Here is a 13147-nt window from a genome sequence, read left to right as displayed (position 1 = left end):
TTTCCATTCGCCTGACAAACTTTTTTCCATCCCTTCACTATTAGTCTGTGTGAGTCCTTTTTTCTGAGGTGGGTTTCCTGTAGACAGCAGATATATGGGTCGTGTTTTCTTATCCACTCAGCTACTCTATGTCTTTTGATTGGGGCATTTAATCCATTTACATTTAAAGTTATTATTGATAGGTACTTGTTTGTTGCCATTTTTATTTTTTACCCCTGTGTCCCTTCTTCGCTTCCTATTTCTTCTTTTTACAGCAGACCCTTTAGCATCTCTTGCATTGCTGGTTTGGTGGTAATAAACTCCCTTAGTCCTTTTTTGTCTGTGAAGCTCCTGATTTCACCCTCAATTTTTATTGATAGCCTTGCTGGGTACAGTATTCTTGGATTCAGAACCTTACTTTGCATGACTTTGTATATTTCATTCCATTCCCTTCTGGCCTGATGTGTTTCTGTTGATAAATCAGTTGATAGTTTGATGGGAGATCTTTTGTAGGTAACTTTCTGTCTTTCTCTGGCAGCCTTTAAGATTCTTACTTTGTCGTTGGTGTTTGCCAATTTAATTGTACTGTGTCTTTTTGTCAATCTTTTGGGGTTCATCTTGTTTGGGACTCTGTGAGCTTCTTGGGCTTGTGTTAGTTTTTTCTTCCCAATATCAGGGAAGTTTTCTGTCATTATTTCCTCAAACAGGTTTTCTGTTCCTTGCTCAGTTCCTCTTCTTCTGGCTTCAGTATTATGCAGATGTTGTTTTGTTCCATGTTGTCCCAAAGTTCCCTCCTGTTTTTTAAGATTTTTTTTTAGGTACTGCCCTACTTGTGTATTTTTTCCTACCTTGTCTTCTAGCTCACTGATGCAGTCCTCCGCTTCTTCTAGTCTACTGTTGATGCTTGCTATTGAGTTCTTTATTGCAGCAATGTCATTTTTCATTTCTTCTTGGTTCTTCTTCATTTCCTCTTCGTTCTTACAATTATTGTTGAATTTGTCTTCCATCCTTTTCAGCAACCTTATGAACATTGCTCCGAATTCTTTCTCTGTCATATTGCTTGCCTCCATTTCACTTACTTCCTTTTCTGGTTATTCCTCCTTTTCTTTAATATGCAGGCTATTTCTTTGTCTCTCCATGATCACTCCTCTCTGAATGTCTGGTTATGTAGCTCTCTCTCTCCTGCATTGACTTACAGGCACAAAATACAACACAACACGACACAAATGCACAAGGCACTAAACATAAATGTAATCACAATACTAATACCCCTAAATAAAGGTGACCACCAGAGAAAAGAGAATTAGGGAATAGAGATGCGTGCAAAAATGATATTGAGAAAATGAAAAAAATGTAAGAGAGAGAAGAAAAAAAAGAAGGGGAAAACAATATGTATATGGGGAGAAAAGTCCAATAAAACAACAACTAATCCAAAAAATGTGAACAACAGACACCCAGAGATGAATGCTAACTACAAAGAACAACTAATCCATAAAATGCAAACAACAAATCTCCAACCAACAAACACCTGGATGAATCTGAGGAGGCAGAGCTTATTTCCAGGAGGGAAGGTCAAGGAATTGAATGAATGGGGAAATAGCCACAATTCAGTTTAGAGGAGATAGAAAGAGAATGGGTGTATAAGAAGAAAAGTGAAAAACTAAATACAAAAAAAGAGAAATATATATATATAAAAGAAAAGAATATATATATATATATATATATATATATATGTATTATATATATATATATATATATATACACATACATACACACATATATATAAAATTTTCCTCCTTCTTTAATCTATCTATCTGTGTATTTGTATACTATTGGAAAAGGAGGATAGAGAGTAGATAGGCCTGAGTTGGTGATTGGAATTAGTTAAGCTATTAGTAGAAGAAGAGAACAAGTGATGAGAGGAAAAACAGAAGCAAAACAAACACACAAACAAAACAAAAAAACAACCAATAATCAGACAAACAACAATAAGACAGACAGGAAGAAAAAGACAAAAAAGGGAAAAATAATTTGGATATTGAAGAAAGCATAGAGAGAAGTGTGTATGGGTTTGGAGGAGGGGAGAGGAAATTAGATGTATGAGTAAGATCAATTTTTAACAGGGAGTAAAAAGAAAGGGTACAGAAAAACTAAAGCAGGAACAGGGTAAGAGAAACAGGACCAAAAAGGGGAAAAGTGATGAAGAGAGTGTTGGCATAAAGGAAAAATTGAGATAGAGTAAAATAATGCTAAATGGAAAATCAAAATAGAATGTATAACACTAATCCCAAAATAAAATTAAATTAAATTAAATAAAGAAAAAATAACATAAAATAAAACTTTTTTAAAAAGGGCAAAATAATAGTATTAATACTAATAGTTAAAAATAAAAATATAATAAAAAATAAGGTAAAATTGAGTGAGAGAAAAAAATTCGTTTCTTAAGTAAAAAATAAAAAATAAAAATGTGAAGTAGTGAAGGTCGTTCACTTCCTCCACTGTTCTGTTGGCACACCTTTTTCCTTGCAGGTAGTCAGAACAGTATTGAAATTCCCTGATATCGTAAGCCACAACCCTATTTTCAAGCCAGCGGGATCTCTCTGCTCTCTTTGGTTCTCAGTCTGTTTTTAGTTGTTTTTGCACACAAGAGTCAATTTCTGCTACAGCCCCTGGGTGGCAGTGTTTCTGTCTTAATATCCTGGGCTAAAAGGCCTCTCTACTCTGGCTCTGCGCACAATTCTGTGCTCGACTCTTTGCGTGACTCTGAGGCTGCCTTTCTGGGTCCAGTCCAGCTGTGGTTTAATATCTAGAATCCCCTTCTGCCAGCAGCCCTGGGGACCCACTTCCACATTTGAGGGCTACACTGATCCCAACAGCCGCGAATTTTGTCGGGGGGCAGGGCAATCTTACTCTAAGGCTCTAGCTCCCACTGTGCACGTTTCTCCCTCTAGCCTGGATCCCAAATCTCACCTTTCTTTAGGCAATGCCAGCTGTGTTTAATTCGCCAGTTCCAGGTGGGTGCTCTTTGATTTAGCTGATCCTTCTGCTCTGTGAGACGGCACAGGGCCCTTCTGCGAATTCACACATTTGTCTCCCCATGAGCAGACCTCCCAGACGCCCATGGTCAGGTAGGTTGGAGTTCCAGTGTTCATGGCTTGCAGCTGAGGTAACTGGTCCCTGAGCATTGTGGTTGTAAGGTCCCTGGAGGTAGCGGATATCTCCCTGATTGAAGGTAAGGCTGGGGTTCCGATCACAGTCAGTCTCCAATCACAGCTGTCTCCCCTTCAAGATGCCGCGGCCTCTGCGGCAGAGCAGCAGCTCTGGGAGAGATTTCAGCCTCAGTAGAGACTGCCTGGTCACGGGAGAGGGGCTGGTCTGCCAGTCCCCAACAGTCCCTTGGAGTATAGCTGTCCCTCACTCACAAATACTGACACTCCCCGCACATCCAAGCATTCTCCTTTCGTTCTCTCACTCTCACACTATCTAGCAGCCTGCAGTCCCATCGGCAGCCATCTTGGATCTCCTGAATTCATTTAATTAACTCTAGTAGTTTTTTGGTGGATTCTGTAGGGTTTTCTATATACAATATCATGTCATCTGAGAATAATGACAGTTTTACTTCCTTCTTTTCAATTTTGATGCCTTTTTTTTCTTCGTTTCTGATTGTTATGGCTAGGACTTCCAGTACTATAATAATAAAAGCATAATATGCTAATTAGACCAGACATCCTTCTGGACGAAGCCCGGGCTTCAAGGGCCAAGGCGGCCGCCATGGCAGGCTGGGGGCAAGGCAGAGGCCCCGGGCCACCACAGCGGTGGGGGCCAAGTCCCTTGCACAAATTTTGTGCATCGGCCCTCTAGTGTTGAATAAGAGTGGTGAGAGCATACATCCTGTCTTGTTCCTCTTCTTAAGGGAAATGCTTTTAGTTTTTGTCCATTAAGTATGATGTTGGCTGCATTTTGATGTATGATCCCTCTATTCCACTTTCCTGACAGTTTTTATCAAAAAGAGGTGCTGGATTTTGTTGAATGCATTTTATGAATCATGATTTTTATCCTTCATTTTGTTACTGTGATGTATCACATTTATTTTGTTGCATTCTTCTCACAGCCCAGGTTACTTTTTGCTGTCCCCTGGGGATATTGGTCGAGTGTGTTTACTTCTGGTTTGCCCTTAGCTTTAAGAGTGTAAATTCTTGGGCCTTGATGTCTGTTTTCCTGACCTAGTTTGATCCATTAAAAGTAAAGTTAACATTTTCCTGGATTTACTAATGTCACCCAGAAAAAAAACACCTGGCTTTAATTCTCTGCTTATTTCTCTGGAAACTCACTTTATCTTAAGTTTTGTTTGGTAATTCCTTTGTTTTTTGTTTTGTTTTGTTTCTGGTTTTGTTTTTTAAACAAATATATGTATTTTTTCAACTTCTTTTTTTGTTGTTGTTGTGGAGCCTTTTTTGTTTCTTTCTTTTTCTTTTTTTTTTAAATAAATGTTTCTTGTGCAGATTATTACAGTTTTTCCTCTTTTTCCCCCCATAGCTCCCCTTTACCCGGTTCCCACCCCCCCATGCCCTTACCCCCCATTATCCTCGTCCATAGGTGTAAGATTTTTGTCCAATCTCTTCCCGCACCCCCCACACCCCCTTCCCCCCGAGAATTGTCAGTCCACTCCCTTTCTATGCCCCTGATTCTATTATATTCACCAGTTTATTCTATTCTTCAGATTTTTTATTCACTTGAATTTTAGATTCACTTGTTGATAGATATGTATTTGTTGTCACTTTGTGGTTCATAATTTTTATCTTTACCTTTCTCTTCCTCTTCTTAGAGAATACCCTTCAGCATCCTATCTAATAAAAGAGTAATATGCAAATTGACCATCACTCCAACACACAAGATGGCTGCCCCCATGTGGTCAAAGATGGCAACCCCCATGTGGACACAAGATGGTCACCACAAGATGGCTGGCAGGGGAGGGCAGTTGGGGGGGACCCAAGCCTTCTGGGGAGGGCAGTTGGGGGGACAAGGCCTGCAAGGGAGGGTAGTTGGGGGAGAACAAACCTGCAGAGGAGGGCAGTTGGGGATGACCGGGCCTGCAGGGGAGGGCAGTTGGGGGCGACCAGGCCTGCAGGGGAGGGCAGTTGGGGGTGAAACAGGCCTGCAGAAGAGGGCATTGGGGGCGACAAGGTCTGCAGGGCACGGCAGTTGCAGGCGACCAGACCAGCAGGGGAGGGCAGTTAGGGGTGACCAGGCCTGCAGGGGAGGGCATTTGGGGGGGATCAGGCCTGCAAGGGACAGCAGTTGAGGGTGACCAGGCCAGCAGGGGAGGGTAGTTAGGGGTGACCAGGCTGGCAGGGGAGAGCAGTTAGGGGCAATCAGGCCAGCAGGGGAGCAGTTAGGCATCGATCAGGCTGGCAGGGGAATGGTTAGGGTGTGATCAGGCTGGCAGGCAGAAGCAGTTAGGGGCAATCAAGCAGGCAGGCAGGTGAGCTGTTGGGAGCCAGCAGTCCTGGGTGGTGAGAGGGATGTCTGACTGCCCGTTTAGACCCGATCCTGGTGGGCAGTCGAACATCCCTCAAGGGGTCTCAGATTGGAGAGGGTGCAGGCTTTGCTGAGGGATGCACCCTCCCCGCCATGCATGACTTTCATGCACCGGGCCTCTAGTTTCATATAATACCAGTTTGGTGGTGATAAACTCCTTTAGATTTTTCTTATCTGTGAAGCTGTTTATCTTACCTTCAATTCTAAATGATAACTTTGCTGGGTAGAGTAATCTTGCTTGTAGGTTCTTGCTGTTCATCACTTTGTATATTTCTTGCCACTGCTTTCTGCCCTGCATAGTTTCTGTTGAGAAATCAGCTGACAGTCATATGCGTACTCCCTTGTAAGTAACTAACTGTTTTTCTCTTGCTGCTTTTAAGATTCTCTCTTTGTCTTTTGCCCTTGGCATTTTAATTATGATGTATCTTGGTGTGGTCCTCTATAGTTTCCTCTTGTTTGGGTTTCTCTGTGCTTCCTGGACTTGTAAGTCTATTTCTTTCACCAATTAGGGGAAGTTTTCTGTCATTATTTCTTCAAACAGGTTTTCAATATCTTGCTCTCTCTCTTCTTCTGGCACCCCCATAATTTGGATGTTGGTACACTTGAAGTTGTCCCAGAGACTCCTTACACTATCTTCATATTTTTGCATTCTTTTTTCTTTTTGCTCTTCTGGTTGGGTGTTTTTTGCTTCCTGGTATTTCAAACCTTTGACTTGATTCTTGGGATCCTCTAGTCTGCTGTTGAATCTCTGTATATTATTCTTTATTTCAGTCAGTGTATGCTTAATTTCTGATTGGTCCTTTTTCATATCCTTAAGGGTCTCACTAAATTTCTCAGAGATTTCTAGAAGATTCTTGTGTAACCTTATAACCGTGGTTTTGAACTCTATATCCAGTATTTTGCTTTCATCCATTTCTTTCATTTGTGACTTGTTTCTTTGCCTCCGCATTTTGGCTGCTTCCCTGTGTTTGTTTCTATGTACTGGGTAGCTGCTACGTCTCCTTGAGTTGATAGAGTGACCTTGTGTGGTAGGTGTCCTGTAGGGCCCAGTGTCTCAGCCTCCCCAGTCACCTAAGGTGGATGCTCTCAGTGCACCCCTTTGTGGGCTGTTTGCACAGTCTTGTTGTAGTTAACCCTTGATTGCTATTGGAATCACTGGGAAAAATTGGCTGTGATGACCAGCTGTGTCTATACTGGAAGATTTGTTGCACAGGAGACACCCTTATGGGGCAGTGTTTGCTCCAGTGGGGCTTTGGTGCTCATTGATTCTGCCCCTTGAGTGTGTCACTTATGGATGTGAAGAGTTGTAATCTGGATGGTCTCACTCTGACCCCTGAGTACACTGGCTCTTGGATCTCCAAGGAGTTGCAAGGTCAGCCACTGTCTGGGGCCGCCCAGCAGGAGCTACAGAGAGATCTGCAGATTCCTCCTCTTTGTTTGGGGTTTGGAATTACCCAGACGAGGCCCAGCTGTGAAGCAAGGCAGGCTGCTGCTGCAGGGCCTTGGGCCTTCTTTTGGAAGCTCTGGGGCTCTCTGACCCAGCTGCAGTTTGACAGGTTTTAGGTGGAGAAAGGACCGGCCATTCATATGCAAAAGCTGCTGCTCACAGCTTGGGTGGAGTTGTAAATTGGGTCGGTCAGGGTCTCTGGGAATCACAGGGCAGCACAAACAGTAATGGCTGCCAGTCAGCCCTGCACCGGAGAGGTCCCCGGGTCTCCATGTCCCGCGCCCTCACTGCAAGCACCTCTGAGAGAAAGCTGCCCTCGCATTCCTGGCCCGATGCCAGACAGTCTAGTTTCTCCCCATATGTGTCAGGGTCCCCTAGAGTCTTCCCTGGAACTGGAGTTCAGAGCAAGTGGGAGCTTGTATCTCCCTCCCAATTAAAAGAACAGCACATCCAGGTGCCAGCACTTTCTGCACCTTCACACCTCTTACCAGTCTCAATGCGCTTTCTTCACCTCTCTATTTGTGGAACTTCCTCTCAGCCAGCTTTACCACGGTTCTGGGTGGTAGTTGTTCTGCCTTTTTGTTGTAATTTTGATGTGGTGGTGAGAGGCAGCAAGTATAGTTGTTTACCTTTGCCGCCATCTTGGTTCTCCTATGGTAATCACTTTGCATATATTGTCAGTCATTGTTGGAATTAAAAGAATGTTATCACACATACATAGTGCACATTTTTTTCAGAAGCAGAACTCACTATGTGTTTAGCATTTAAAAAAAAAAAAACAGCTCTTGCCTTATCCCAGTGGTCAGCAAACTGTGGCTCGTGAGCCACAGTTTGCCACACTGTTGACTAATGAGTTTGCCGACCACTGACCTAGACTCTCGATTCCAATAATTACAGGCTGTTGTTGTTCCTTGTGATTAAGCCCCTATCCCAGCGGTTGGAAAACTCATTAGTCAACAGAGCGGCAAACCGCAGTTCACGAGCTGCATGTGGCTTCCGAGCTGCATGTGGCTTATGAGCCGCAGTTTGCCTACCACTGCCTTAGCCATTTTGGTTCAGTTGATAGAGCATCAGCCTGCAGACTGAAAGCTGTCTGGTTCAATTCTGGTCTAGGGCATGTACCTGGGTTTCAGGCTTGATCCCCAGGACCAACATCGATTTTTCTCTCTTTGTCTCTCCCCCTCCCTTCCACTCTCTCTAAAAGTCAATGGGAAAAATATCCTCGGGTGAAGATTAAAAAAACAATAACAACACAGAAAACAGTTATTTAAATACTTTTCTTAGTTTCACGTCTTTTCTTTGAGTACAAATTAGCCATTTTAACTATGTTAGTAATATTAGCACAATACAGTAAGGTTTTCCTTAAAGCTTTTTTAAAAGAGATCCAATATTTTTTTTTCAGGCTAAAGAAGCAGTGGCAGAAGCTGAACATCTTGATCCTGGAAATATTTTCACTCAATTTTATCTGTTCAAGATTGCAGTCATGGAAGGCAATTCTGACCGAGGTATATTTTTTGAGTTACATTTAACTGTTAACACAAAGAATAAAAATAATCCTCTTTGATCATAATATAATCCTATCTAATAAAAGAGAAACATGCAAATTGACCATACCTCTGCTACACCCACAAGCCATGCCCACCAGCCAATCAGGAGCAAGTATGCAAATTAACCAAGATGGCGGAGGCCACGGAGCTGGAGCAAGCAGCAGGCTTGGGTTGCTCCCGGCGATGGAGGAAGCCAAGCTTCCCGCCTGCCCTGGCCAGCCCTGGCCTCCACTCAAGGCTACAAAGTTTCAATTATAGAAGATAAATAAATCCCAACAAAGATGGCGGCAGCCATGGAGCTGGAGCAAGCAGAAGGCTTGAGTTGCCCCCAGCTATGAAGGAAGCCAAGCTTCCCGCCTACCCTGGCCTCCGCTCAAGTCTACAAAGTTTCAATTATAGAAGATAAATAAATCCCAACAAAGATGGTGGCGGCCACGGAGCTGGAGCCAGCCGGAGGCTTGGGTTGCCCCCAGCAATGGAGGAAGCCAAGCTTCCCGCCACCCTGGCCTGCCCTGGCCTCCGCTCAAGGCTACAGAATTTCACTTATAGAAGATAAATAAATCCTAGATACCTGCTTCCAGCCGCCCCTGGCCTATGCTTGGGTTGCCAGGGTGCATGGCTGGCCTGAAAACTACCACAGGCCTCTCCCCGAGGCTGCCCCACACCCCAAGGGAACCCCCACCCTGATCCGGGACACCCTTCAGGGCAAACCAGCCAGCCCCCACCCGTGCACCAGGCCTCTATCCTATCTAATCCTATCTAATAAAAGAGTAATATGCAAATTGACTGTCACTCCAACACACAAGATGGCTGCCCCCATGTGGACACAAGATGGCTGCCACAAGATGGCCAGCAGGGGAGGGCAGTTGGGAGGGACCAGGCCTGCAAGGGAGGGCAGTTGTGGGTGATCAGGCCAGCATGGGAGGGCAGTTGGGAGGGACTAGGCCTGCAAGGGAGGGCAGTTGGGGGCGATCAAGCCTACAGAGGATGGCAGTTAGAGGTGACCAGGCCTGCAGGGGAGAGCAGTTGGGGGGTACCAGGCCTGCAGAGGAGGGCAGTTGGGGGTGACCAGGCCTGCAGGGGAGTTCAGTTAGGGGTGACCAGGCCTACAGGGGATGGCAGTTAGGGATGACCAGGCCTGTAGGGGAGGGCAGTTAGGGGCAATTGGGCTGGCAGGGGAGCAGTTAGGCATCAATCAGGCTGGCAGGGGGGTGGTTAGGGGGTGATCAGGCTGGCAAGCAGAAGTGGTTTGGGGCAATCAGGAAGGCAGGCAGGTCAGCAGTTGGGAGCCAGCAGTCCTGGATTGTGAGAGGGATCCCAGATTGGAGAGAGTGCAAGCTGGGCTGAGGGACACACATCCCTGTGCACGAATTTTGTGCACCGGGCCTCTAGTATAATATAATATTATACACACACACACACACACACACACACACACACACGTGTGTGTGTGTGTGTGTGTGTGTGTGTGTGTATGTATTCATTCTAGCTTTCCTATATAAAGATAATACAATCATGGAAAATAAATTATGGGAGGTTACATAAAAATAAAAGAACAGGGCCTACCTATTGAGGGAGTAGAATCTAGTCAGTTGTGGGACAGAAATTGGCGGGAAAGTTCTCATGGTATATATTTTTTTAAATATTTTGTTTTTATTTCAGAGAGGAAGAGAGAGGGAGAGAGAGATAGAAACATCAATGATGAGAAAGAAACAATGATCAGCTGCCTCCTGCATGGCCCACACTGGGGATCGAGCCCGCAACCTGGGCATGTGCCCTGACCGGGAATCGAGCCGTGACCTCCTGGGCCATAGGTACATGCTCAGCCACTGAGCCATGCCAACTGGACACGGTATACTTTTTTGAACTTTATGTTATTTGAACCAACCTATTTTAAAAACTTAATTTTAAAAAGGTCTGGGTGCAGGGGAGATTATACTGCAAACATCCATCAGTTAAGAACTGTCTTTAGAGAATGGAAGTCTCAAGGGTAACTTTTGACTGTTTTCACGTATTTGGGAGGTGATTGATGAGAGATTAGGCCTTGAGAAGGCGTTTCTCTCTACAAAGTTGACAGTGTTGGAATTACTCAAATGAACCTCATCCCATTAGTGTTGTTTCTTTTTCATCAAGCATAGTTTCCTAGCTAGTGTGACTGAAAACACATGTATCTTGACTTGGTTACAGATATGCCTATGCTATGATAGTATTCTTATTCAGCCCTCAGAGTACCTGAACCTAATCCTGGAGAAGTGTGAGCTCCAGACTGGTTGCTCTTTGTGAACCGCACAAATTGAGAAATTGAAAAACTTGAATCTGAACATAATTTATACTAATCAAATTAAGCAACTATTTATGAATGCCCCTTACATGCATTAAATCCATAAGAAAATGGAAGATGACTTATACTCCACTGAGGAAGAAATCAAGGATAGTAAACTATACCTGTATACCTGTATATTAACTAAGGAGTAGCAAATTAAAGTACTAGTAAACTGTTTATCAGGGTTAATATTGGTGTCATGTCCATCATTGATGTTTTCATTAGACACTTCTAGGCATTTGCTTTATTTGGTTTACTATGTTGAAGTATAAAACAACTTAAAATATTTTGCCAACAGAAATGACCAAAAATAATGGATTTCCTATTAAACCTTTTATTTTAACATTCTATTAAAATAAGTTCAATTTTAAACATAGCATCAACTCAATGTTTTTACTTTTCTCCAATTATCTGTCACCATTTTTAAAGTCAAGTTTATGCAATAAAAGTTACTATTGCTTGTGTATGATTCTGTGAGGTTCATTTATATTAATAATTCGGTGAGTTTTGAGATATGCATACTGTATGATCAAGACACAGAACAAAAATTTACCTCGGGCCCCTTTGTTGAAACACCTTCCATTACTTCCAGTCCTGGAAACGGCTGACCTCATTTATAACTCTACAGTTTTGCCTTTTCCAGAATGTCATATAAATGGAATCATGCAGTGTGAAGCTTTTTTAGCCTGACTTCTTTCACATAGCACATTGCATTTGAATATCATCTATACTGCTGTGGTTTCCATAGTTCACTCTTTTTTATTCCATAGTATGGATGTATCCCAGTTTGGCTATCCATTTACCAGTTGAAGGATGTTTGCATGGTTTCCAGTTTGGATGATTAGGAATAAATGTGCTATAAACATCTGTTTGTAGATTTTGTGTGGTGATATGATTACTTCTCTAGGAGGTGGATTGCTGTTATTTTTTAAATAATTTTTATTTTACAATTACAGTTGTCATACAATATTATATTAGTTTCAGGCATACAGCCCCTTGATTAGACATGTATATAACTTACAAAATGATCACTTGTATAAATCTAGTACCCATCTGACACCATATATAGTTATTACAACATTATTGACTGTATACCCTCTAAGGATGTTCTTTAATTACCAACCTGTACTTCTTAATCTCTTCACTAATTTTTGGCATTTTAATTATGATGTGTCTGGGTGTGGGCCTCTCTGGGTTCTTCTTGCTTGGGATTCTCTGTGCCTACCGATCTTCTGTGACTTTTTCCTTCACCAGGTTAGGGAAGTTTTCTGCCATTATCTTCAAATACATGCTCTATCCCTGCTTACTTTCTTCACCTTCTGGCAATCTTAAGATATGAATATTGTTATATTTCATGTTGTCCCACAGCTCCCTTAACCTGTCCTTCTGTTCTTTAATTATTGCACTTGATCTTAGCCAAAAGGCCAAGAAGCGATTTGTTCTTTAATTGTTGTTTTCTTCTTTTTGTTTCTCTGATTGAGTTATTTTTTTCTACCTTATTTTCTAATTCAGTGGTCACCAACCTTTCAGACCTCATGGACCACCAGTGCTTGGCAGACCACTGGTTGGTGATCGATATTCTAATTCACTGATCTGATCCTCGTCTTCCCCTAATCTGCTGTGTATTCCTTTCAATGTGTTCCTTGCTAGTGCCAAGTCATTCTTCATTTCCGACTAGTCATTCTTCATAGTTTCTTTTTTTATACTTTAAATTCTTTATTGTTTGAAGCATTACATAAGTCTCCTTTCCCCCCATTGACCTCTCCCTGACCGCCCTTATGCCCCAGCACATGCCCTCACTTCTAGGCATTTGCTTTATTTGGTTTACTATGTTGAAGTATAAAAGAACTTAAATCTAGTACCCATCTGACACCATATATAGCTATTACAACACTAGAGGCCCAGTGCACGAAATTCGTGCACTGGGGGGGTGTCCGTCAGCCCAGCCTGCACCCTCTCCAATCTGGGACCCCTCAAGGGATGTCCGACTGCCCGTTTAGGCCCGATCCTGGAGGGATCGGGCCTAAACGGGCAGTCGGACATCCCTCTCACAATCCAGTACTGCTGGCTCCCAACTGCTCGCCTGACTGCCTTCCTGATTGCCCCTAACCGCTTCTGCCTGCCAGCCTGATCACCCCCTAACCACTCCCTGGCCAGCCTGATTGATGCCTAACTGCTCCCCTGCCAGCCTGTTTTCCCCTAACTGCCCTCCCCTGCAGGCCTGGTCACCCCTAACTGCCCTCCCCTGCAGGCCTGGTCACCCCTAACTGCTCTCCCCTGCAGGCCTGGGTCCCTCCCAACTGCCTTTCCCTG

General features: G+C 43.4%; 1 protein-coding gene across 1 annotated transcript in view; it reads left to right on the top strand.

Annotated features, from left to right (window-relative positions):
- Positions 1–13147, top strand: part of TEX11 (testis expressed 11) — a gene marked incomplete at both ends in the record, with an annotated part of 517390 nt that overhangs the window by 346257 nt on the left and 157986 nt on the right. Inside the window, one exon of the mRNA XM_080652805.1 lies at positions 8367–8469. Within this exon, the coding sequence (XP_080508931.1) occupies positions 8367–8469 (103 nt within the window). The remainder of the gene's footprint in view (positions 1–8366; positions 8470–13147) is intronic.

The sequence above is a fragment of the Plecotus auritus genome (genome assembly GCF_963455305.1).
Source record: "Plecotus auritus genome assembly, chromosome: X".
Taxonomy (NCBI): Eukaryota; Metazoa; Chordata; class Mammalia; order Chiroptera; family Vespertilionidae; genus Plecotus; species Plecotus auritus.
This window is presented reverse-complemented; position numbering and strand designations above follow the sequence as displayed.